Source organism: Alosa alosa, unplaced genomic scaffold (assembly GCF_017589495.1).
Source record: "Alosa alosa isolate M-15738 ecotype Scorff River unplaced genomic scaffold, AALO_Geno_1.1 AALO_1.0_unplaced_4, whole genome shotgun sequence".
NCBI classification, from domain to species: domain Eukaryota; kingdom Metazoa; phylum Chordata; class Actinopteri; order Clupeiformes; family Clupeidae; genus Alosa; species Alosa alosa.
This window is the reverse complement of record NW_025962543.1, coordinates 209,065-236,883: the sequence shown is the minus strand read 5'-3', so window position 1 is coordinate 236,883 and position 27,819 is coordinate 209,065. Positions and strand designations below refer to the sequence as shown.

The following is a 27,819-nucleotide window of genomic DNA, read 5'->3' as shown; positions in this document are numbered from 1 at the left end:
TTTAATACAGAATATACAGAATATAAAATTTATAATTTATTAAAAAATAATATTATATCTACAAAGAATAAAATTAAAGTAATAAAAATAAATAATATAGAAAATGAAGTACAATATATAACTTTTTATTTTGTAAAACTCAACAAGTTTTTATATAAATATGATGATATTTTAATAAATTTATATGAAAATTTTAAAATAAAAAGAGAATAGAATAAAGAATGAAAAGAATCTAATTTATTTTTTAAAATAGATTTTAAAAATATTAAAACTAGTATAACAGATTATATATTTAAAATAAAAGATAATTTTTTTAATTATAAAGAACAAATTCCTTTGCTACACATTATATATGTATATAAAAAGAAAGATTATAATGATCCAAATGAAAAAACTTGTGATTATATTTATAATGAAATATTATTTACAAAATTTATAACTAAATCTAATAATTATATTGAAATTTAGAATAATAATATGCAATATTTAAATAAATCGAATGATTGAGATATAGTATATTTTTATGATTTATTGATAAAAAAATAGAAAATTATAATATCACAAGGACAAAAAGAAAAGGATTTTATAATTATTTCTATTGATAATAGTGATAGAATGCATGTTCATAATAGAAATTCACATACCGAAGTATCTATTAGAATACACATAGAAGAAGTAAATAATAATTTTAATGAAAAATTATTAAAAAAAGGATTTATAAAAAGAATAATAAATAGAATAGAATGCAATGATGATTTTATAGGTATAATTATTCGAGATATAGTATATTTTAATTGTGAAATTTATGAAACTATAGAAAATAAATATATTTGTGATTTTCATATACATATTAGTATTTACACTTAGTATATGGAAGAAAATAAGACTTTAATTAATATAGAAAAAAATGATGAAATTTATTTATTTGATATTCCAGATAGATATAAAAAATGAAATAAAATATAAAATATAAAATAATTTTAAAGTTTATATTAATTATATATTATTTATTAATATGATTATTTTATTTATTATTTTCTATTTATTTTATAGTCAAATTTCTTTATTTTCTTTATTTTTATACAATTTTTATGTTGGTTTATTTAATATAAAATAATATATTGTTACTAATATTAATATTAATAAAATTAAAATAAGTAAAGTTCAAATTTTAAATTTTAAAGAAATATCATCTGATATATTAATAATTAATAATATATTAAATATTTTATTTATTTCTTCTTTTATTTTATTTAATTTAATTATATATTCTTTTAAATGTATTTCATATTCATATTTTGTCTATAAATTGTATAATTCTATTGTTTTCATAAATAATAATTTCTATTTTTCATATAATTTTTTTAATTTTAATTTTATTTCTTTTTGAATTTTTTTATTATTTTCTTCTTTTAATTCCATCTAATTTAAAATTTTTAAAAAATTTTTTATTAAAAACTATAATTGATCCTATATTTTATCTTCACCAAAGTATTGAATTAATTTTTCTTTATTTAATTTTTCTTCATTTAATATTTCTGTTGATATCTACTTTAGTTTTTCAATAATTTTTATTATATCATCTATTTTGGGTTCAAGCATATCACATATTGTTTTTATTGTTTTATTATCTGATTCCTTGCAAAATTTAATAAAAAATAGTATAATTAAAAAAAATTTCATAATTATTTTTACTATATTTTATTTATGTCTTTTTTATAAAATATTTATTTTTTTAATTAAGAAAAGAAAATATTATAAAATATAAATTATTATTTTAAAATTTAATTAAATTTTTAATATTATAACCCCCATAATATTATATAAAATAATAATAAATATAATTTTGAAGACACTTTATATCGTAATTAACTATATAATTAATATTTCCAGATACTTATAAAAAATTTATATATTTTTATATATATAATAATTTTATTTTATTAAAATAAATAAATATATAAATAATATTATACTTTCAATAGATTAAAATAAATAAATAAAATATATTTTAAATAATGATATAATTTTATATTTTTGAGAATTTATTCAATAATTTAATATAAATGAATATAAAAATTTAAAAAATCATAATATATCTTTTATAGTTAAAAAAAAAAAAAAAATTATATATTTTAATTTATTTATTTAAAATATAAATTATTAAAAATAAAACTTATATTTAAAATCAAGAATAAAAATAATAGATATAATATATAAAATAGGAAATAATAAGTATCAAAAAATTAATAGTCAATATATAAAACTACTATAATGTATTATTTATAATAGTTCATAAATATATTTTTTTTTTTTATAAAAAATATTTATATGTATTATAAATTTATATAAATTTATGAATATTTTTATATACTTATATTATTTTATATTAAAATACAATATAATACAAATTTTATAAAAAATTAGTTAAAAATAAAATTATTTTATAAAAAAAATTATAATCTAGACATTGGTATTCTTATTGTATTTTATTGGGTAATATTAAATGAAGTTAATGGAATATCTTCTTGTGTATTATTATTTTCCAAATTATTATTAGTTTCATAATTTTCATAACAATTAGAACAAAAAACAGGTTTTATCTATTTATTTAAATCTATAATATTTTCATAACAAGAAGAACAATATAAATTTAATGTTTTATTTTCATATTTTTTATATTTTTTTCATAATGTAAAAAGTATATAAGTAGATAAACATATAATTATTAAAAATAAAATAAATATTAAAATATAATATTTTATAATTGATTTCATAGTTTTTATTATGATTAATTATGGATATTTTTAATTATAATTAGAATATTTTAAACCAACTACTCTAATAACATTTAGGTATTTTACAAAATACATTTGATTTTTCCATATTATTATCAATATTTTTACCACAACTTAATTTATCTATATATTAAAAATATTATATGTTGTATAATATTCTATATAATATATAAATATCTTATTTGTATATAATTTATATCTATAACTAATTTATAATTATATAATCTATATATTTTAGTTTTTATATCTAAATTTTTAATATATATATATATCTAAGTTCTTTTATTTATTTCATTATATTTATATAATATATTAGATATCGTCTGATGGAGTAAACGTGCATAAGGCGGCCATTATAAACATTAATTAATTAATTTTAAAAATTAAAAAAAATATAATATATTGAATATTAACTAGTTAGTTGTTTTAAACTATTATATTAGGTTTTTCAAATATATCTATAATAATCTTATTATAAAAAGAATCCTAAAATATTACAAAATCAAATTTTAAATTATTATTATATATATAAATTCTATCTTTTTTTTACTAAAAATTATTATAATTCAATTATATTAATTAATATTAATTTAATTTATATTTTTCAATAATTAATAAAATTTTTATTAGCTGAATAAGTATTAAATATTTTAAACTTTTAATTTCTTTTAGATTATTATTATTATTAGTTTCTATATAATAATTATCATTTAAACCTTTATATAAAATTATAGAAGAAATATTTTTAATAGTAGAAAAAGTTGAATTCTATTATATTTTATTTATTATATTTTTCATATCATACTTCTATTAAATAGGCATAATATCAATAATAATATAATCTTTATTTAAATTTTAATAAATTTTATAATATCTTTTTTGCTAGAGTTATTATATATTTTTGAAAATATCATGAGAAATAACTTGATAAAATTAAAATTACTAATATTATTATTAAATCTTTATTAATAATTGTATACGATTTACTTTTAAAATATTTAGGTTATTTATTCTTCATTATTTTAATATTATAGTTAGTTATATTATTATGTAAATATTTTATTTATTTATCTGTAATATATAAATATTTTCTAACCTTAAAAATATTAATTTTAAATTTATGAAAATTACTTATTAATAAATAAATATTATAATAATCATATAGTTTTAAAAATATTTTAATAATAAAATTTCGTATGATTTTATTAATAATTATTAATAAAAAGATATTTAAAAAGATATCTTTTTAAATATCCAATAAAATTTAATAAAATATAAATAAATAATTTAAAATAAATATATATAAACATATCAATAATAAAATTTAATTTAAGAAAAGTTTTTTTAATTTAAACATTTTTTAATATTTTTTTTATTTTTATAAGTTTATATATTATTTTTAAAAACAATAATAAATTTATTAATTTATCTTCTTTAAAATATTATTAATATATATGTATTAAAATTTAAACTATTTAAAAAATTAAAAAGTTTTATAATGTATAAAATTATAATTTACTTATAAAAATTATATATATATATTGTAAATATATTTTATATTATGTTTTTATTAAATTATTCTATTAAAGAAAATATAATAAATATAAAAAGATATAAAGATACTCATATATTTATATTTAAGTTTAATTTTATATAATAAAAAATATTAAATAAAACTAATTTTAGATCCAAACTAAAATACGGATTTTTAATTAATTAATTTAATATAATTTTTTATATATTATAAAAATATTAGATATTTTCAGATAAGTAGTTTGTATATTTTTACATAAAATTTATTTTTAAAAAAATATCCGAATTTTCGGATTAATTATATCGGATTTAATTATTTTTAATTTTATGTCATATTAAATGAATTTTAAAATCATAAAATCATTTTATCTTTTCACAATAATAACATGTATAATATTTTTAGGATTTTTATATTCATATATATATAATATAAAAAACGATATTTTATAGAATTAGTTAGAATTAGAAAAATATTTTAAAAATTCGGATGAAAAGATAAAAAAATTTGAAAATAAAGTAAAATTAACAATAAAACCGAATAAACCTAAGGAGAAAGAAACTTTAAAGTTTGAAACAGAAAATGATAAAATATTTGAAAAATTAAAAGATTGGTTAAATATAGAAGGAACTTTAAAAAATAAAAACTTATATATATGATTCTAATTTATAGCAATATTATAATATAAACTTTTATAAATATTATGAATTATATTGATCATCTTTATATAATATTTCAATACATTTACCTATAACTAATAGAGAATTATTAGTATATTTATTTAATTATGTTTCTATTTTTGTTTTTACAAGAGATGGAATAGAAAAAATTGAAGAATATTTTTTTAATAGAGTGGGAACCGGTAATATATTTAAAAATAAAATTTATAATTCTTCTATAAAAACTTATAAAAAAGTTTTTGATCAAAAATTAAATAGTGCCATTAAATATTATAACTTAAAAAACATATTAGATAATAGTACTGGTATAAATATAAATGATAGTAGTTAGTAGTTATTAATAAACGAACAACCTAATTATAATTTAGAATTAGAAAAAATAATTATTGATTTAATAAATAGACTCAGAGAATTAATATCTGAAAATCAAAATCCAATAATTTTAAATGATGAGGAAATAAAAAAATCATTTTTTAAATTATTACAAGATTTAGAAGATTAGAATGACATATTAGAATAGATTATTGAAGAAGAAAAATCAAGAAATCAAGGAGTAAAAAAATATGAAAAAATAGATAAATTAAAAAATGAATATTTATATAAAAGAAAATTTATGGAAATAAAATTTTTTTATAAACTTGTTTTTGGTGAAGGCAGGGTTAAAAATGAAAATGAATATAGTTTTAAAAAAGATTTTATAGAAACAATTATTCCAAATATACATGACATTGAATGAACAAATGGTAAAAATTTATTTAATTATTATAAACATATAATTAGTAGATTAAATGATGTACCTTTTGATAAACGTCTTTTAGTAGAAAAATTACACGATTAGAATATTGATAAAGATGAATATTTTACAAAATATGTAAAATTATCAGAAGATGAAATAGATAAATATACTATATTTATAAAATTAAAACGTTATATAGGAATTATAAATAATACAATAGATTATGTATGAGATGAATTTGAGATATAAATAAGTTTTTAAAAAAATAAATTATATAAATTTCTAATTTAAAAATAAATATTTTTAAGAACAATATAAATTATAATATTAAGTAATAGTTTTTAAGAGCTATAAATCTTATAATGTAAATTTTATATATAAATAATTATTTTATAGGTTAAAATATAATTATAAATAGTTTTTTTATAAAAAAGAATTTTTAGATACTTTAAAAAATTAAATTTATATTTAAAATTTTTTAATTACAACATTATGTAAAAAAAGTTTATATAATTTATTTAATATATATTATTTATATACTATTAAATTTTATAAATCAAAAATACAAATTAGAAAGAATATTTTAAAATTTTTAAATTATAAATAAATTTAAATTATAAATATATATCAAAATAAAAAATAAAAATTACAAATAAAAAATATTCAATGAATTAATAGATTAATTAAAAAATTAGTATTTAATGATAATTATATCTATATTTTTCAAAATTAAAATTGAAGATAATTTTAGTTAATAATTTTTAGATAATACACATATAAATCATTAAATCAAATGTTAAAAGATAGAAAATAGATTTAAATTATTAAATATTTAAAAACTAAATAAAATTAATTAATTATATAATAAAAATTTATTTAATTATTATTAAAATATAGTTAATAAATTAAATCATATACCTTTTAATAAAAAATTTATTCTATTAAATTAGTAAAAAAAATATTTTTAAAAATATAAATAAATAAATAAATTTAGAATTTCTAAATATTTAATCTTTTATTATTTATTTTATTAAAAATTAATTATTCTATAGTTATTATTTTTCTATATATAATATTTTCTATATAACTAACTATTTAGAAGTGATCATTTATTTTATATTTATATTTAATTTTATATTAATATAATATATAATAATTAAGTATTTATATTAAATTTAATTGGCTCTTAAATAGATAATTAATCAATATATAATAATTTAAAAATAATTTAAAAATAATTTTATATAATAATATATAAAATTTATATATTATCATTTATTATTATATATTAAATGATATATAATATATAATATTAAATGATAACGATAAACAAAAAAATAAAAATTTTATTAAAAAATCCTAACTTTAGTCTAATAAATATATATAAATTAGGCCAATTTGAGCTAGGTTATTTATATTTATTAAATATAAACAATGTCAATAAAAAATAATTTTAAAATAATAAACTGTTGATTTTTTGGTTTATTTATATTAAATATATGTTTTTTTGGATATTTATATTATAGGATTGATAATATACAAAATCATATTTTTCAAAATTAGATAAAATCAGAAAATTATTTTAAAAATTCAGATAAACATATTATAAAATTTAAAAAACAAATACAAAAAGAAAATACAATACCTAACCCAATACCTACCCCTAAAGTAGAAATTTTAGATAAAAATACAGAAATAATGGATGAAAATTCTAAAGAAGAAATACAAAAAGAAAATACATTACCAAAATCAATACCTACCCCTAAAGTAGAAATTTTAGATAAAAATACAGAAATAATAGGTGAAAATTCTAAAGAAGAAAATCATTATGTAGATTTAAATTTTTGAATGAATAAAGGAGGAACTTTAAAAAATAATAATAAAAATGTACTTAAAGAACCGTATTTGAAATATTATAATAATTTATTTTGAAATTAGTATGAAAAATATTGGCCTTTAATATATATCAATTCAAAAGTTTGATCTTTTACTCATGAAGGAATATTTGATTTTTTATTTGAATATTTATCTGTATTTATTTTTGTATAGGATGAAATATCAAAAATTGAAAATTTTTTATATGAATATAGGTATAATAAAATAATTATAAGTAAAAATAATATAAATAGGGAAGAATTATTAAAAATTAGAAATCTTCTTCTTAAAAAATTACAAGAAGCTATTAAATATCAAAAATTTGCATCTTATATTGATAATCATGAGTTGGATAATAAAAAATATGTAAGTTTTGAAAAAATAGCTTAGATAACAGCTAAAAAAAATGAATATTTAATGAGTATTTATGAAACATTTGAAGAATTATATGAATATACAAAAGCTTATAATAGTGAAGATAAAAATACATTAAAAACCTATTATAATGAATTAATATCATTTTTAGAACAATTTGATCTTCCATTATTTATTAATATTGAAAATACAAAGTCAATAAAATAGATATCAGAAGAAGAGAAAATAAATAACGATTTATTTGTAAAAGAAATAGAAATAATGGATTTTTTTTGTAGACTTATTGACGTGGAATTTTCAGAAGAAGCTAAAAATTTAAATGAAGAATTTAAATCATTAATTATACCAAATCTAGATAAAATTAAATGAACAAATAATATAAATTTATTTACTCATTATAAAGAAATACAAAAATCATTAAATCAAATACCTTTAAAAAGAGATATTTTTATTAAAAGATTATATAATAAAGATAAAATAGATTATTTTTAGTAGTATTTAAATTTAGATCCAAATCATAATGACTATTATACTATATATATAAAATTAAAAATTTATTTAAAAATTATAAATGAAACAATAAATTAAGAAATATAAATAAGTATTTTTAGTTTAAATATTAATATTAATAAAAACATACATGTAAATATAAAATATTTTGAAATAAAAAATCATATAATTCAAAACTTTATTATTAAATTAAAATTAGATATTTTTTTACATAAACATAAAACTATAATAATAATTTTTAAAAAAGAAAAGGAAATAAATTAGAAAGTTGTAAAAAATATTTAAAACATAAACTAAAATATAAAAAAATATTTAAAAATAGTAGTTAATTAAAATCCATAATATTTTAAATATAAAAATATTTGTCTATTATCTTTTAATTCAGATTTTAAAAAATCTGAAATAATTTTATTATAATATCTAATAGCAATATATTGTTTATATATATTATTTTCTTTTAGGATTTAAATATATCTAATATCTTGAGAAATCTGCTAAAAACTATGTTTTATTTAATATAGTTGCTAATTTTTTATAATCAATAAATAAATTAAAATAAATTTCATTTTTTGATATAATATTATTAAATTCAATTTCCTAAATATCAATATTTGATTTTAAAATTTATATCGAAAATTTGACAAAATATTCCTGTTATTGTATTTTCAAAAAATTGATATAGTTTCTTCTTTATTTTTTTATTTATTGATAACTATGAATCATCTAAAGAATATATATCTTTCATTTCAGTACTTATTTCTTCTATTTTCTACCCATATTTTAATGCCATATCTATACACTATGATAATAGTTCTATATATTTAGTTTCAGAAATAACATTTATATCTATATTTTTAAAAAAGCTATCTTCAAACTATATTATTAAATTTTTTGCAATTTCTTTAATATTTTTTAAAATATTTTCTTTTTCTTCTTGTTTTAAATTTAATAAAATATTATCCTATTGAACCTTTCTTTTATTTAAAGTTGAGTCATATATAGATAATGCTTTATTTATTTTTTCATATTCAAAACCATAATTTATAACTTTTCTTATTTCTTTATCAAAATAAATTCTAAAAGATTTTATTATTTTATAGTTATATAACTATTTATTATTTATAATACCTGGTAATTTCAATTTAATATCAAAAAAAAATCAGATAAATTTAATATTTGATTTTGTACATATGTATATATAATTGTAAAATCTGATAAAAATTCATTATTTTTTTACTGATCTAAAATTTCATCTACTATTTAATTTCATCTTCTTTTTAAATTATCATATAGTATATGATAATTTTTAATCTCATTTTCCATATAATACTTACCAGAAAAAGTCAGTAAAAAATTAATCCACTTTCATTTTCTATATCATCTTCTAATCCAAATTCTATATCATATTCAAATAAACTATTTCCTATTTCCTCTTCTAAATCATCATTTCATTCAATTGGAAAAACTTTTATTTTATTTTCTTTAATATTATTCTTATCCTTAATATTTTCTTCTTCATTTGATGAACTAAGTATGTTTTTAGTTTTTCATGCCATAGTTATTAAAGAAATTAAACCAATAAATATTGCAAAACATACATGCTATTGTTATTATAAATTTACTAAATATTCCCATTAAATAAAAAATTAATTGATTAATAATTATACTCCGAAAAATAAAAAATTTAATAAATAAAATAATCTGTATTATATATTATTAATTATACCATTCTGGTATTTAATAAAATTTTATTTTTTTATTTAAATATATTTAATTATTAATAATAATATTATATTAATAATTTAAATATTTAAAAAAAAGTATTTTATGTTTCTTATATTTTAAATTAATTAATTAATTATATAAAAAATTATAATATTTTATTATATATTTATATATAGAAATATTATAATTTCTAATTTACTCATAATTTTTAATATTTTCATAATTAAAAATAATTTTAAATTTTTTTCTAATATTTAATTTTTTACTTTTAAACGATTTTTTAATTGTAGAAAATATTATATAAAAAATCATTTTATAAGAAATATAATAATGTAATAGAAATTAATTTATACCTATTTTTATTTTTTTATTATTTAATATTAAATTCATTATTTTCAATTATAAAGTGATATTTAAAATATTTTAATATCATAAAATTTATAAATTAATATAGCTGAGCATTATTATATATGTTTGATACTTTAACTATAAAAATTTATTTAATAGTGTAAATATTTTTAATAAAATATTCAAATGATGAATAAAAAATAGAAATGAAATTTATTAAGTTATAATATGAAAATATAAACTTCGACAAAATATTATAAAGACATAAAATAAAAATAAAGAAACAAAAAATATTAAATAATTGAAATGAATGAAAATAATATAGTGGTTAGTTTAGATTTAAATAAATTTAAAAGTGATTTAAATAAAAATAGACCTATTTTATTATATCTAAAAGAATATGCAAATAAATGCATTAAAGTAAGAGACGTATTAAAAGATAACCCTAAAATACCCAATAAACCAACTATTGTTAATAATAAAAACAATGCAGAAGAAAATAAATATAATACGTATGATTTTATAAAAAATAATATATTTTATAATCAAATTAATTATATTACTAACAATATTAATAGTAAAAAGTTTGAATAAAGAACAACAAGAAATAAAAAAAGAATATGAAAATTTAATAAAAAAAAAAATAAAATTCAATAGAAAAATATTAAAGATATTAAAAGTAGTGATAATGTAAAGATAGATTAGAATTATATAAATATAAGTAACCTAACTAATCTAACATAGATATCCGCAGATACTATTAAAAATGCTTTAAAAAAAGAGATATCTTAATAAAAAAAATCTATACAACTATTTCAAGTATTCTTATAGCATTAAATCCTATACAAAAAATAGATTATATTGAATCTGATCCTCATGTTTTTTCATTTAACAAATGATTCATTTAATGATTGTAAAAATACAGAATATAATCAAAGTATTATTATTAATGGGGAAAGTGGTTCTGGAAAAACAGAATCAACAAAGTTAGCTATAAATTTTATAATAAAAAAAAAAAAAGTAAAAAAAGAAAAGACTTTAACTAAAACAAATATTTTATTTGAAACATTTGGTAATGCTAAAACTATAAGAAATAATAATAGTAGTAGATTCGGAAAATATATAGAAATACAATTATCTTCTGATATGGAAATTAAAGGTATTAAATTTTATCAATATCTTCTTGAAACTACACGAGTATGTTTTCAAGAATAGAATGAAAGAAATTATCATATATTCTATATGTTATTTGAAAATATAAAATGTGATTGAATAAAAGAAAATATAAATAAATTTTTAAAAAATAAAAAAATAAATGATTTTTATTATCTTAATATGTCTAATTGTTATACAGTAGAAGACTTAGGCGATGAATTAAATTTTAATGAATTAATAAATTCTTTTGAAATAATGAACTTTACTCAAGAAATAATAATAAATATTATAGAAACACTCTTTTTTATTTTATATTTAGGAAATATAAATTTTACTACAGAAGATGGAAAAAATGATCCTAATGATATTGGTATAATAAAAAATATAAATACTATAGATGAAATATGTGAATTATTTGATATAAAAAAAGAATAGTTAATAACATGCTTAACTAATAAATTAATAACAATAAATAAAAAAAGTAAATATTCAAAATTATCAAAATATAACTGTGAGAAAAATAGAGATTCTCTTGTGAAATTTCTATATAATAAAATATTTTGTATAATAGTAGAAAAATTAAATAAAAATCTTGAAACTACTGATTATAATAAAACTTTAAGTATTTTAGATATATTCGGATTTGAAATATTTGATAAAAATTCATTAGAACAACTTCTTATTAATTTTACTAATGAAAAATTACAAGTATTATTTAATATGTATGTATTCAAAGAAGAACAAGAAGAATATAAAAAAGAAAATATTAAATTTGAAACTAATGAAAATATTAGTTTTATAGATAATAGTGAAATAATAGAAATAATATCTTCTAATAAAAAATTATCTATATTCAGTCTTATAGAAGAAGAATGTAAATTAGTTAAAGGAGATGATTATTCATTACTTAAAAAAATAAAATCAAATATAAATTCTTCATATATAGTTTCTAATAATTTTAAAGATATGTTTATAATAAAACATTTTGCAGGTGATGTAAAATATTACGTAGATAATTTTATTCAAAAAAATAAAAATAGAACTCCTAAAGAATTTTGCGATATATTAAATAAAAAAGATAATGAAATATTTTTAAATACAGTTTTAGATATACAAAAATCAGATAATAAATTAGTAACAATTACAAATCTATATAATTCTGATCTATTTAATCTTTTAAATAAAATAAATCAAACAAAACCTAGATTTATTAGATGTATTAAACCAAATCCTAATAAAAAAGCATTAGATTTTGATGATAAAATGGTATCAAAACAAATAGAAACATTAGGTATTTTAGCTACTGTAAAAATAAGAAAACTAGGTTATGAATATAGATATAAGTATTCTGAATTTTCTAATATATTTAGAAATCTTTTGTATTATGATTTAGATTTAAATAGAAATACTAATATACCAAGTAATTATGGAGAAAAATCTAAAAAAATTATGAATTTAAGATCTAGTATTCTTAATACTAAAAGTAAAGATTATTTATTTGGTAATAATAAAATATTTATTAAAACTAATACATATAATATTCTAATTAATGAATTAAAATATTTTTAAAATTTCAATAATATTGAAAAAATTTAAAATTTTTATATTATTATTTCTAAAATATAAAAATAAAATAAAAAAATCAGTAATTATAACCAATAATAAACCAATTTCTACTCCAAATATTGTTAATAATAAAAATAATATTAAACATATTTTATTAAATAATCTAATAATTAATAATAATAAATCTAAAATATAGGATTTAATAAAAATTATAAAATCACTTTCTAATATAGAAATAAATGATAATATTTTATCAATAAAATTAGATATAGAAGAATAGTTAAAAAATAAAGAATAGCCACCATCCATACCTTCTTCTAATTTAAAATCTACATAGAATAATAAATCTTTGAAACCACCTGTTATTCCTAAAGAAAAAATTAAACCAAATATATCATCTAATAAAATAAAAGATACTCATAAAAGTGAAATTAAATTAACTATACCTAAACCTACACCAGAATTAAAAATTCCATTAAATTCTCCTCCACCTATAAATAATAATAAACCACCAGAAATTAAAAAATCACCTCCAATATCTAATAAATAGATACCTCCACCTATAACTAATGTTTTAAAAAATAACAATACAAATACTAATATACCGCCACCCAATACTAATACTAATATTAATACTAAAATTTTACCAAAAATTAATAATGAAAAATGAAAATCTCCTTTACCACCACCTGTTAATGTTTCATTGAAAAAAACTAAAACAAAAGATTAGATGGAAGAAATGAATTACGGTAGTGTAGTAAAAAATTAAAATAATTAAAGATATTAATAAAATATATTATAAATTTAAATTATAATTTAATTACAATAAAAAATAACTTAATAAAATAATTTTTTTTATTAAACACAAAATAAAAATATGGAATAGTTATTAATAGAGGAAATCAAATTAATAAAGAATAATAATCTAAAAAAATATTTAGAGAGAATATTAGAAGCATATAAAAATAATTTACATTATGATATTAGTAATATATTAAAAGAAATGAGTATGGATAATGAAATAAAAGAAGAAGATTATCTTATTATATTTTATAATAAGTTTTTAAAATAGCAATAGTTTAATATAGATATATTCGATTATTTAAATTTTATAATTAATATATGTTCAAGTTTGAAAAATATAAATGAAAAAAGAAAATTAATAGAAGAAAATAAAACAGAATAGATAATGAAGAATATAGAAACAAAATTATTAATATTTTTTGCAGAATTAAATATAACAATAATAGATGATTTAGAAAATAATACAAAAAATATATATAATTTAGTAACAGATTATAATTATTTTAATGTAGAGTTTATGGAATAGCATTTATTTACAGTATTATAGAATAGTAGTTTAATAAAATTAAAAACCATAAAATTATAGTATTATATGTTTTTAATATACTGAAATAAATGTATATCATATAATCCAAATAAATTACAATAGATAATATGCAAATATATTAATAATATAGATAAAGATATAATAAAATATAATATAGAAAATATAAAATTATTAATATATGATTTACTAACAAGTATATTGATAAGTTCAGAAATATATGATTTTATATCTATAATAAATAGTATTGAAAATAAAGATATAATATTTGAATAGATAGATAATGACATATATTAGATATTTATACATGATATAGGAATAAAAGAATTAACAAAAATTATAGAAAAAATATCTGAAAATGATAAATTATTATTAGATAATAAAAATAAAATTTTAATAAAGATATAGTTAATATATTTACATGAATATATAGAATAGTTATGTATATATAATAAAATATTTGTATTTAAATTGGAAGAATTAAATAATAAAATAAAATATAAAGAATATAATATAGATAATTATATAATAGATTTAATTTCATTAGATTTAATTAAAGGGAAAATAAATGAGAAAAAAGGAATATTTATATTAGAAGATATTAGTATTTTTTAGAAATTATAGGATGATAAAAAATCATTATTAAATATATTAGAAGATTATTATAGTAAATTAGAAGATGAAGAATTTAATAATGAAGAATATAAAGAATAGATTGAAGTTTATGGTATAGAATAAATTTATTTTTATAGAGTTTTTATGAGTATATAAACATTCATATTTAATTTTTTTTATTTTTTTACATCTTTTATTCTAATTATATATATAATCAAATTATCTTTTTTATTTTTTAATATTTTTTTAATATCTAATTAAAATATTATACTTGATATTTTTATCTTAAATAAAAAGAAAATTTATTAATGGGTGTTGCAGGACCAAGAAAACATTTTAAAGCTATTAGAGCTCCAAAAACATGAAGATTATTAAGAAAAAATCAAATATTTGCTCCAAGACCTATGCCAGGTCCTCATCCAATAAAAGAATGCATGCCTCTTGTAATATTATTAAGAAATCATTTAAAATATGCATTAACAACTAGAGAAGCTAAATATATATTAAATAAAGGCTATATAAAGATTAATAATAAAGTAAAAAAAGATCATAAATTTCCAATAGGTATTTTAGATATAATAACTATAGAAAAAATGGATCAAAATTTTATTTTATTATATAATTCTAAAGGCCATTATGTTTTACAACCTATAAAACCTAATCAAGCTAAATTCAAACTTTGTAAAGTAGCTAAAAAGTCTTACGGTAAAGTTGGTGTTTCTGGTAGAAATCCTTTAAAACATTATTCCCATATTTCTGTTTCTTATTTAACAACTGAAGATGGTAGAATAGTAAGATATCCAAATCCAAATATTAGACCTAATGATACTATAGAATTAAATTTAACAAATAATACAATAAGAAATTGAATAGAATTTGATGAAGAAAATACCGCTTTAGTTACTAAAAAAGGTAATTCTGGTAGAATTGGAAAAATAGAAAAAATAGAAAAACATCCTGGTCAAAAAGATATTATTCATCTTATAGATAAAAAAGGAAATAGATTTGCTACAACAAAAGATAATGTAATGATAATAGGTCCTACTATAGAAAAATCATTTATTACATTACCAGAAGATAAAGGTGTAAGATTATCCATATTAGAAGAAAAAGAATTAAATAATAATTAATAATTAATTTTATCTATTTTCATCTATATATAAATTATATAATATTTTTTTATCTATCTGATATCAATGGTTTTTTACATATGTATTTTTTATAACTTCTATTAAAAATTCTTTTCATAATTTTCTTTTTTTATACTCTTTAATTACTTTACTAAATAATTTCTTTGTATCTTTATTAAAATTATATATAAATAATAATTTTTTCATATTAGATATTTCTTTATCATCTTTTCCATTATATTCACATATATTATCATAATATAAATATAATTTATCTATTATATTTTTAAATTCTATCTCAGGTATTTCCTCTACTCTTTTCTCATCTATTTTTAATAAATATTTTTCCAATAAATTTATATCAATTTTTGATAATATAATAAATATTAATATTCCCTATATATTATTACAAATTTTATTAGGTAATTTTGTTATTAATCCTAAAATATTTTTTCTTAAATCTTTTAATTTATTCTATAAACTACATAAAATAATTAAATATCTCTCTACATGTATCTAATTATTATTAGTTAATATTTTATTAAAAATATTAGAAACATAACTTTTTATTTTTGATATTCAATAACTTTTATTTTTGCTAAATAATTCAAATATATTATGCTTATAATCATAATCAAATTTTTTATTATACTATTTTATCTATTTTATTATATATATTGCTTTAATAAAATATCTACCATTATAATTATATATTTCCATTATTATATTTTCATATATTAAACATTTTAAATTTCTTTTTAAAGATATTTTTGCCTATATTTTATGAAAATTTTGATTATCTAAATTATCAAAAAATAAATTTAATATATCTCCATCATGTATTTCTCCTAACTCATTATAATCTTCACATATTACCTAATAACATTTTATATATTTCATTTTATAAAAAAATTCACAAAAATATTTATTCTTTTGTTTTATTGTTTCTTCCGGAAATGTATATAATGAATGTATTATATAACAATATAATCTATTTTTTATTATTTCACCTTTTTTATATATATTTATATATATTTTATCTGATATTCTATAATAAGGTGTTAAAATATTATATACTTCATTATCTTCTATTATTAAATTTTCACCAACTAATCTTCCTAATATTTCCTTATTATATATAATATAAACCATTTTTAATAATTGTTCCTATAAATTTTTATTAGATATAGTATTTAATACATAATCTGAACTATATATTTTACAAAATTTATCATTTATTATTCCTTTATCAAATATATAAAATAATAAATTTCTTATATATAAATTATTAATATCTTTTTCTAATATTTTATTCATTAAATCTTCTAATTCTTCTATACTTATTCTACTATATTTAATATATTTTCTTATAACATATGTTCACATAGATGTTGATTTACATAATACTATAAATTTTTCAATATAATAAATAAAATCTTTATATTTTAATGACTAAATATTATTTTTTGTAAACTAATATAATAAAATATTCTATTTTTCTTTATTATATATTTTAAAATATACTAATACACTTTCTAATATATAAAAACTACTATAATCTCAATACATTCATAATATTAATTTTTCATTTCATATATTATTTAATGTCTCTTTCATTTTTTTATTTAATCAAAGAAATGTAATTGAATTTTTAGTTTTAATATTTCCCATATAACTCTATACAAATCCAATTATATACTATTCAGTATTTGTTAATTTTCTATATTTATTTTCATTAATAATAATATATTTTATTAAAAATATTTCAACCTATAAAACTTCATTTTTTATTCAATAATTTAATATATATAAAAAATAATTCAATTCTATTGAAGTCTATATATATTTCATTTTATATTTACTAATTATTAAATTTCAAAACATATATAAATTCTAAAGATAAACTTCATTTTTTTCTATATTTAACTTATAACAAATTATATTAGCACATAATAATAACTCAGAATAATCTATTAAATTTTTATCTTTTTCATTATAATATTTTATAGTATTATATAAAAAATCTGTATCGGTTGAATTATTAAAAGTTATATCTGATATATCTTTTGAACTAAAAAATTTTCTTTCTTCTTTTACAGGATAATTTGTATATCTTGATAATGCATATGCTTTAATTTTCTATATATCTAATAAATTTTCTAATTCATTAAAATTCATATGTATAAAAATAATTTCTAATAAAATTCTAGATTTATTTCCTATTACTTTCACTAAACTTTCATTAATAATTAATCTTAACAAAATATCGATAAATCCTCTTTTTATATAAATATATAATAAACATCTAATATAATCATATAATAAAGAATACTTATTAACATTTATAAAAAACTAAATAAATAAACTCAAAATAATATTAATTTCAACATATGTTTCATTTTTTAAACTCTGTTCTATTACGTAAAACATTCCTATATCATTACTTAAAACATTTAATAAATTAAATCCTCAAAAATCTATATATATATAAATATAAATTATTTTTTTTAATTGTCTTTCATTTATTTCTAAACAATCAAATTCAGTTGTATTAACATCAATATCCTCCATTTTTATTTTTTCATTAGAAAATTCAAAAAATACTCAAAATTCATCAACATATTTACATAGTTCTATTATTCCTTCTTTTTTATTAAATTCTAATGATAAACTTAAATATAAAATTCAATGATACTTTAATAATAATCATTGTATATAATTTTTTGGAATAAAATGACTATGTAATAATTTTCTTATACATTTTGCCAAATATATATATTGATATACAGTAGTTTTATCTAAAATTTCCTCTTTTTCTATTATTTTCATCATATCTATAAGTAAATAAAATCCCGAATATGATGGATTTCTTCTTATATACCATGAAACACTTCTAATAATACTAACTTTTAATTCATCTTCTTCTATATATAATTTTAATATATTATAATATCATGCAATTTCTATAGTATAATTAAAATTATCTAATACAAGTAAAAAAATATAAATTATATTTTTTTCTATAAAATAAAAAAATATTCTTTTTTCAGTTTTTAATATCTAATAAAGTAATTTAAAATATAATAATGTAACTTCTGAATCTACATCTTTTCTTTTAATATAAATTATATGAAATATTTCTATTAATAATTCTATTTCATTATCACTGTATATATATCCTTCAATTAATTCTAATACTCTTTTTGTAATATTTAATAAACGATCATTTTTTATAAATTCAATTTTCTATAGAAAATTATCATATTTTTCAACCATATTATATTATATAAAAATTATTGTGATGTCGTTAGATTAAAAAGAAATTAATTAATTATAAGATATTCTAAATTTTTATCTATTTGATTTAATATTATTTTTCAATTATTTTTTATACTTATTTCTTTTATCATTTTAAATATCTAAATTGGATTTTGTTTATTAATATAAGAAAATTCACTTCCACAACAAAATATACAAAAATTCATAACAATTTCATTCTTCTATTTTTTACATAATTTACACTATATTTTTGTACTTATATATTCGTTTATTGTTTTTTCTATATAAATTGAAATATTTTTCTATATATAATTATTAGATATCTAATACTAACAATTAAAACATATTTTATTATTACTATAAAGACTGAATTTATCCATAGTCTAACAATTCATACATTTAATTATATTAATTTCTATAAATTTTAATATTATTTCATCTTCTTTCTAGTATTTTAAATCTTCATAAATTTCATTTCTTAAAATAAAAATGTCTTTATTCATTATTTTATCTATACTTATTGTATTATATAATAAATCTATAAATAATTTACCCTTTTTATATAAATGATAATATTTTGTTACTTTAATTATTTTCTATTTAATTTTATTTATAATTCTTCTTAATTGTATATATAATAAATCTCGATCATTTTCATTATTCTAATAATAAGAAATTTCATTTTCTATTAAAATATTAGAATAATTTAATTTTTTATACGGTATTATAATATATTGTATAAGTAAATTTAATAAAGAATCTTTTATTTCTTTATATCCTTCTAAAAATGTTCAATTATTAATAATTTTATCCTATTCAAGAATTCCACAAAAATTATAAAAATCTAAAAAATGTAATGTTTTTCATATTCTTTGTATATGAAAATTATAATTATATTTTTTTATATTTTCTTTAAAATATTCAATCCAATCTTCTATATTATTATATCTATTACTAGATACTATTAACTTATATTCTGTTAATAGAATTATATTACAATCTAATCTGTTAATATATTGTAATATATTATTAAAATAATTCTATCTTTCATCTCTTATAATATTAAATAAATCATAATCATTATTAATTATACATTCAATGTATCTAATTAAATCCATATATTTTTTATTTCTTATAATAGTACAAATATCTCTTAAATAATTTTTAAATAAAATAAATTTTTTATCATTATTATTACATCTAAAAATACTTTCTATTAAAAAATTTTTAATATTTATTTCTACGCATATATCTCTATATAATCCACTCTTATATTTTAAATTAATTTGATTTAAATAACTATAAACACATTTTTTATTTTGTAATAAATTATTCTACTATAATACTAATTTTCATCCATTTATCATAATTTCATAAAAAGTAAGATTTGTTGGATTAATATTAATATTTTTATATATTATATTTTCATTTTTAATTATTTCCTTTATTTTATATTTTCTTTTATTTTTTAAAATTTTTCAATATTCTTTTAAATAATTTAAATCATAATTAAAAAAATCTTCTATTTTTTTCTATCTTCTAAGATTTTCTAAAATATTATTTATTTCTTTAAATTTTATTTTTTTATATTTAATTAAATTAGACATAGGTGTATCATCATTTTTTTCTATTTTTTGTTTTTTATTTATACTTATATTTAACTAATATTTTTTAATTTTTAATTTATTATGTGATAATATTCAATCAGGCGCATTTACATTTTTTATTAAATTATTAACTCCTTGAAGAACACCAGGTATTATAACAATTCTCTATATCATATTAATTAACCTTTGCTTATAATAATCTCAATCTAAAACTTCATGTATAGTATTTCCCTTTGTTCCTAATCATTTTTTTATAAAAAAAGATCTTTCATTTTCATTTAATCCAAATAACTATATAGGTAAAGCTCTTTCACTTATACCTTTATCCATAGGATATTTACTTATAATATATTTACACATAATACCTTTCATACTATCCTAAGTATTTCATATTTCTTTTAATCTTCTACTACAAGTAATTACTAAACTTTTAACCACTTTATAATCTTCTATATTTTCTTTCATTTTCTTTTCTTCTGTAAATAATTCTAAAATTTTATCCTATCCTATTCCTTTATTTTGTATAATATCTAAATAATATTCACATAATTTTCCTAATCTTTGATATATATTATTATATGTATTTTCATATAATAATTCCTAAAATATTTTTTTCTATAATTCTTTTACCATATTTAATTCTCCTCTTCTTTTTATTTCAAATCCTTTCAATTCACATATACCAGAATCATTATATACAACATATCTCTTCTTTATTTGTTTATCTTTAATATCAGATGATGGTAAAAACATAGCTTTATAAGGTCCGTCTAATGCAAATATAAGAGAACACATTGTTTTTTTTAATATATTTATTATTTTTAATTTCAAAATATTGTTCATTTTTTTGTTTTTGATAAAGAATATAATTTAAATATTCTGTTATTATATTATACTTAATACCAGATAATTCTATTATAGAAGGAAATGTAGATGGCGCCATAAATCATATTCCATCTGTATCTAATTCTATTATTTCCATCCCAATATTTTCTAATTCTAATTTGGCATCTTTTATTATCTACGCTCCTATATATGTAGTAATACCTGCCATTTCCATAGAATATCATCTACTACCTTGTTTCATTACATAACCATAAAATGAATTAAGTATAACTTTATACGCTAACTAAAGTGAATCATTTATATCAATTTCATTATTTAATTTTTCTATATCTTCTTCTTTATTATTTTTTCTTATCTTTAAACTTTTTACTATCTACTTATATTCATATCTTTTATCTCTAAATAATTTAATAGCATCCACATAAAATGGATTCTATTTCTAACATATATAAACATTTTTTTCTATTTCTTCCTATATTAAAACTTTTCTATATTTTTTACTACAATAATTTCTTATTCTTTTTTCTATATTTTTCTAATCTTCATTATATAATTTTTCAAATTCATCCTTATTAATATTATAATATTTACATCTTCAAATTCATTTCATTTTTTTACGACAATCTTCTTTAGAATTTCTACATGAATAACATATATTATCATTTAATATAGATACAGGCTATAATCTATTTGTTAATATTATATTAGGATACATTGCTTCCACATCTAAATGTAAAATTAATGGCATATCTTTTACTATATTATAATTTTCTAATTTCATTTTTATATTATTTATCTATTGTATATCTTCTAAATTTTTATATTTTTCAAATATAAAATTTATATTGTTAATAAATTTTCTTATATTATTTTTATTTATTTTAAATTCTATAGGTAAATCCTCTCTATATAAACCAGATTTAATACTTTCAACATGTCCTCCTACATAAGTCTCAGATTCTATTAATTTATCCTTATAAAATTTAAATTTTTTCTATTTATTTTTATTTGGAAATACTATATTTTTAATTTTTGCTTGATATAATAATTGATATTCACATAATACTCCCGCTCCTTTTCTTAATACTTGTTCTATATTAAGCGGAACTATTTTACATAATGATATTAAAAATAAATGAATAAATCCTTTGAATAACTCCATAGTTGCTATACTATCTGATACTGAATATTCTGCTAATATTTTTGGTTTATATATAGCTAATGGTACCATATCTTCTGGATCAACTTCTTTAGGTTCATAAAATAATTTAATTCTTGTTACAGCTTTTAATCCTTGAGATCCCTATGGTAAAAATGAATCTCTTTTTACTCAATAAAAACAATCTATATGTATACTATATCTACCTGTATAAGTCTACTATTTTTCATTATATTCCATTCCACATAATGGAAAAATATTACTTTTATTTAATATAATATTTCTCTACTCTATATATAATCAATCGAATTTATCCCCATTATATGTAACATATATATGCGGAAAATAATTATAACAAATATCAAAGAATTTTTGAAGTAATTTTATTTCATTCTATTCATTATATACTTCAAACATAACAGATTTATCTTTATATAAATATTCAAAATTCTCTATATTCTAACTTATTAATTCTCTATTTATAATTAAAATATTTCTATCATTTTGATCACTTAATATAAGAGAAATCATTATAATAGGATCTTTTTCATATTCTGGAAATTTTAATGGATCCTTTGCTGTTTCTATATCAAATATTAATTTTCTTAAAATCGGAATACTGTTATTATCAATATTTTCAAAATAAAAATTATCAAAATTTCTTCTTACTTTATATCAATTACCTATCTTTATATCATTATCTAAACAAAATCTACCTATAATATCAATATCATGTTCTCTTATATCTTCAATATAATTTAACGGTATATTATAATTTTCTTTATTTTCTATAATATTTTCCATCTATTTAATAAACTCACGGTATATCATAACATTGTCAAATTCTATCTATATATAATTCTAATTCTATGTTTTTAAATTTATGTTAAGATCTAATTTCTCTATAATTTTTATGTTTTTAAATTTATATTTTTTTATTATATAATTTTTAACTTCTTCTATAAATAATTTTTTTACATTTATTAATATTTTATATAAATAATTTACTCTTATTATACTTGTTTTATTTTTATTATCAATAAAACATATATTAATTTTTGGCTTTTTATTCTATTTAGTTTTTTTAATTGATATATGATATATTCATATTATAATCTCATATTCTTTTACTTTTACTTTTTTATTAATAAATTTGTTGTTATATAACATATTTTTTATATTTTTATTTTTGTTAAAATTACTTAATTATTCTAGAATGTCATCTATTTTTAAAATCATTCTTGTCATCTATGTAGCTTGTTGTATTATCTATATTTTATTTATTATTGGTTCTATAATACCCTATTCTCTCATATTATAATTTTTATTTTGACAATCTACTCCATATATAATCTTATCTTCTTTTTGATTTTTTATTAATGTTTCTATTTCTAATAATGTATTTATTATATTTAATCCTGAATTTTGTATTAATTGTTTTGGTATACTATATAAAGCATCTATATATGCATCGATTATAAATCTATTTTTTGTTTCTTTTTTAAGTTTATTTATACAATATAGTTCAGCTGCTCCACCACCACATATTATTCTATTATTTTTTATCATTGTTTTTACATTACATATAGCATCATGAATACATCTTTCAGATTCTTCTAATATTTGTGATGATGATCCTCTTAATAAAATAGTTTTATTATTTCTATTACTACACTCTTCTAATACTAACATTTTATCTTCTCCATCTATTGTATAAGATTTTTCATATATTCTTTTACATGTTCCAAATTTTTCTTTATTTATTTCTTCAAATCTTCTTATTATTTTAGCACCTGTTGCAATAGATAATAATTCTATATCAGTACCTGAAACTCATCTTACAGCATTTATACCACTATGATATAATAGATAATTAGCTTCATCATCAAATCCTCACTAACAAAATACTATATCACATCCTTCTTTTTTTAACATATGAACCATATCTAAAAAGTACTATTGTTCTATCTAATATAATAATTTATAATCTTCTTCTGTTTTAATTTCTACTTTATGTTTAGTATGTGGCTTTGGAGGTTCAAATGAACAAACTAATATACATATTTTAGGATCTATTAATTCTTTAGTCATTTGTGGATGAGACATTAATTTATCTATTAAAATACCATCTATCAAATGACATTCTGTTTTATTTCCGCCTAGTTTCTTTTCTATTTTTATTAAATCTAATAAAATTTCTTTTCTATTTCAATCTGTAATTTTAAGTACAGCTTCTACTATTATTTCACTAAAATGAGTTTTATTATATTTTATAAGTTTTGTTGAAATAGATGTTTCTGCTATCTTAATTAACATATTTTTAGCTTCATTACTTATATTTTCATTTATTTCTATAAATTCAGATTTTTCATATAACATATTAGTAATATCTAAAGAAATTTTATCAAATATTTCTGTAATAAAAGTAGGATGTATATCTTTATTTATTAAATTTAAAGAACTTTTTAATAATTCACAACAAAAAATAACAATAGATGTAGTACCATCACCTGTATTAGAATCTTGAGAAGTACTTATAGTAACAATAAATTGTGAAATCATATTTTCTATATCAGATTCTTTAAGTATTGTTGCACCATCATTTGTTATTATAGTTTTATTATCTTTATCTATAATAATTTTGTCTAAACCCATAGGACCAAAAGAGGTTTTCACTAGTTCACTAACTTGAACAGCTTTTCCTATATTATATACAATTGCATCTTTACCTGTTAATCTACTTCTCTAAATTTCATTTTTTAAAATATTAATTGGATGTGGGAAATTCATTTTAATTTTGTGTTACACTAGTTTTATAAAGTATTCCTATTATAGTTCCTATAAAAATAACTATAATAAATATTATAATAAGCTATATAATTCTAAGTGTATTTTTTATTGTATTAACTATAGTTTCTGCAATAAATTTTCCTTTAAATATAGATTTAAGTCTATCAAATAATCAGTTTATATTAAAAGGATTGCGAAATTTTATATTAAAATTAAAAGGATTTTTAAAAAGTCTACCTAATAAATTTTTAAATAAATTTTTCAATATTTTCTTTTTAAATTTCTTCTTCTTAGCTCTTTTCTATTTCCTTTTTCTTTTTATCTTCTTTTTTCTATTTTTTCTTAGATTTTTTATCTTCTTTTTTTCTTTTTCTTTTTAGCTTTTTTATCGGCTTTCTTTTTTCTTTGCATCTTCTTTCTTCTTTCTCCTTTTTCTAATTTATCTTTTTTCTTCTATAATTTTTCTTTTTTAATTTCTTTTTTACGAACTTTTTTAGTATTTTTTATTTTTTCATCTTTTTCTTTTTTAAATTTTCTTTTTATTTCTTTTATTTTTTTCTGCTCGGCTCTTCTTTTTTTCTATTCTTCTTTTCTTTTTTTTATTTCTTCTTTCTTTTTTGTTACTTTCTATTTATTTTCTACTTTTTTTCTTTCTCTTTCCTATTTTCTTTTTATTTCTTTTTCCTATTTTATTTCATTTTTACTTTTTACTTTTTCATTAGTTTTTTTCTATGTCTATGTTTTCTATTTTTTATATTTATTTTTTAAATTATATTTTTTCTATAAATTTAGATTTAGATTTTTAATTTTAGATTTTTGTGGAGTTTTAATACTAATATTAGTTTTTTTAGACGATCTTTTACTAAATCCCACAGGTTTTGAATCAATTAAATTTAATAATAACAATAAAATTAATAAATATTTTTTCATAAAAAATATATAAAGGAATATTAAAATTATTTTATTTCATTTTCTCATATTTTGGATCTTCTGTTTCAATAACCTTTTTAATATATGTATCATTACGTATACCTAAATCTTTATTCTGATTTTTAGAAAATATTTTTGATATTAAATTATAACCTATTATATAATTTTTTTTAAAAGTTAATTCTAAAATTATTGTATTATAGAAAATATTTATTAAAGTTAAAAATATTCATAATAAAATAATAAACAATATAGAATAAAATATAAAATTTTTTCATTTAAATTTTTTAAATTTACCTAATTCAATACCAGTAGAATCTCAATCTCTATCTCTTATATGACAAAAATCTGTATTTCTAAAAAATATATATAAATCTCATATATTTAATTTTTTTATTATACATTCTAAACCATATAAAGATGGAATATCTATTGTATTTTCTATAAAGACATCAACTTCATCCACTGTAAGTATATAATAAAATTCATATTGATATTCTAATTTTGTATTATTTATAATAAAATTTATATTAAAATAATATAAATTATTTTTCTAATTAATTAAAACATAATAATTTTGTATATCTTCTATATAAGGAAATAAAAATTTTATATTACCATTTTGAGTTTCTTCACCTATAAAAGGAATTTTAAAATTTTCATTATAAGATCTCATAAAAAATTTTCATTCTTTAGTATTATTAATGAAACATTTTTTATCTAATTTATCAATTTCACATATATTTATTTCAAAAAATTTAAATTCTTTTCAATCAGATTTTGTAATTCAAAATTTTTCTATTCTTATTTTATCAA

The 27,819-nt window shown here is 15.3% G+C and overlaps 1 protein-coding gene across 1 annotated transcript in view; it reads left to right on the top strand.

The window, feature by feature from the left end:
- Positions 1-16,392, top strand: part of rps4x (ribosomal protein S4 X-linked) — a 37,621-nt gene extending 21,229 nt beyond the window's left edge. The window contains 1 exon segment of the mRNA XM_048237161.1: positions 15,630-16,392. Coding sequence (XP_048093118.1) covers positions 15,630-16,392 — 763 coding nt within the window.
- Positions 16,393-27,819: the final 11,427 nt, after the last annotated feature.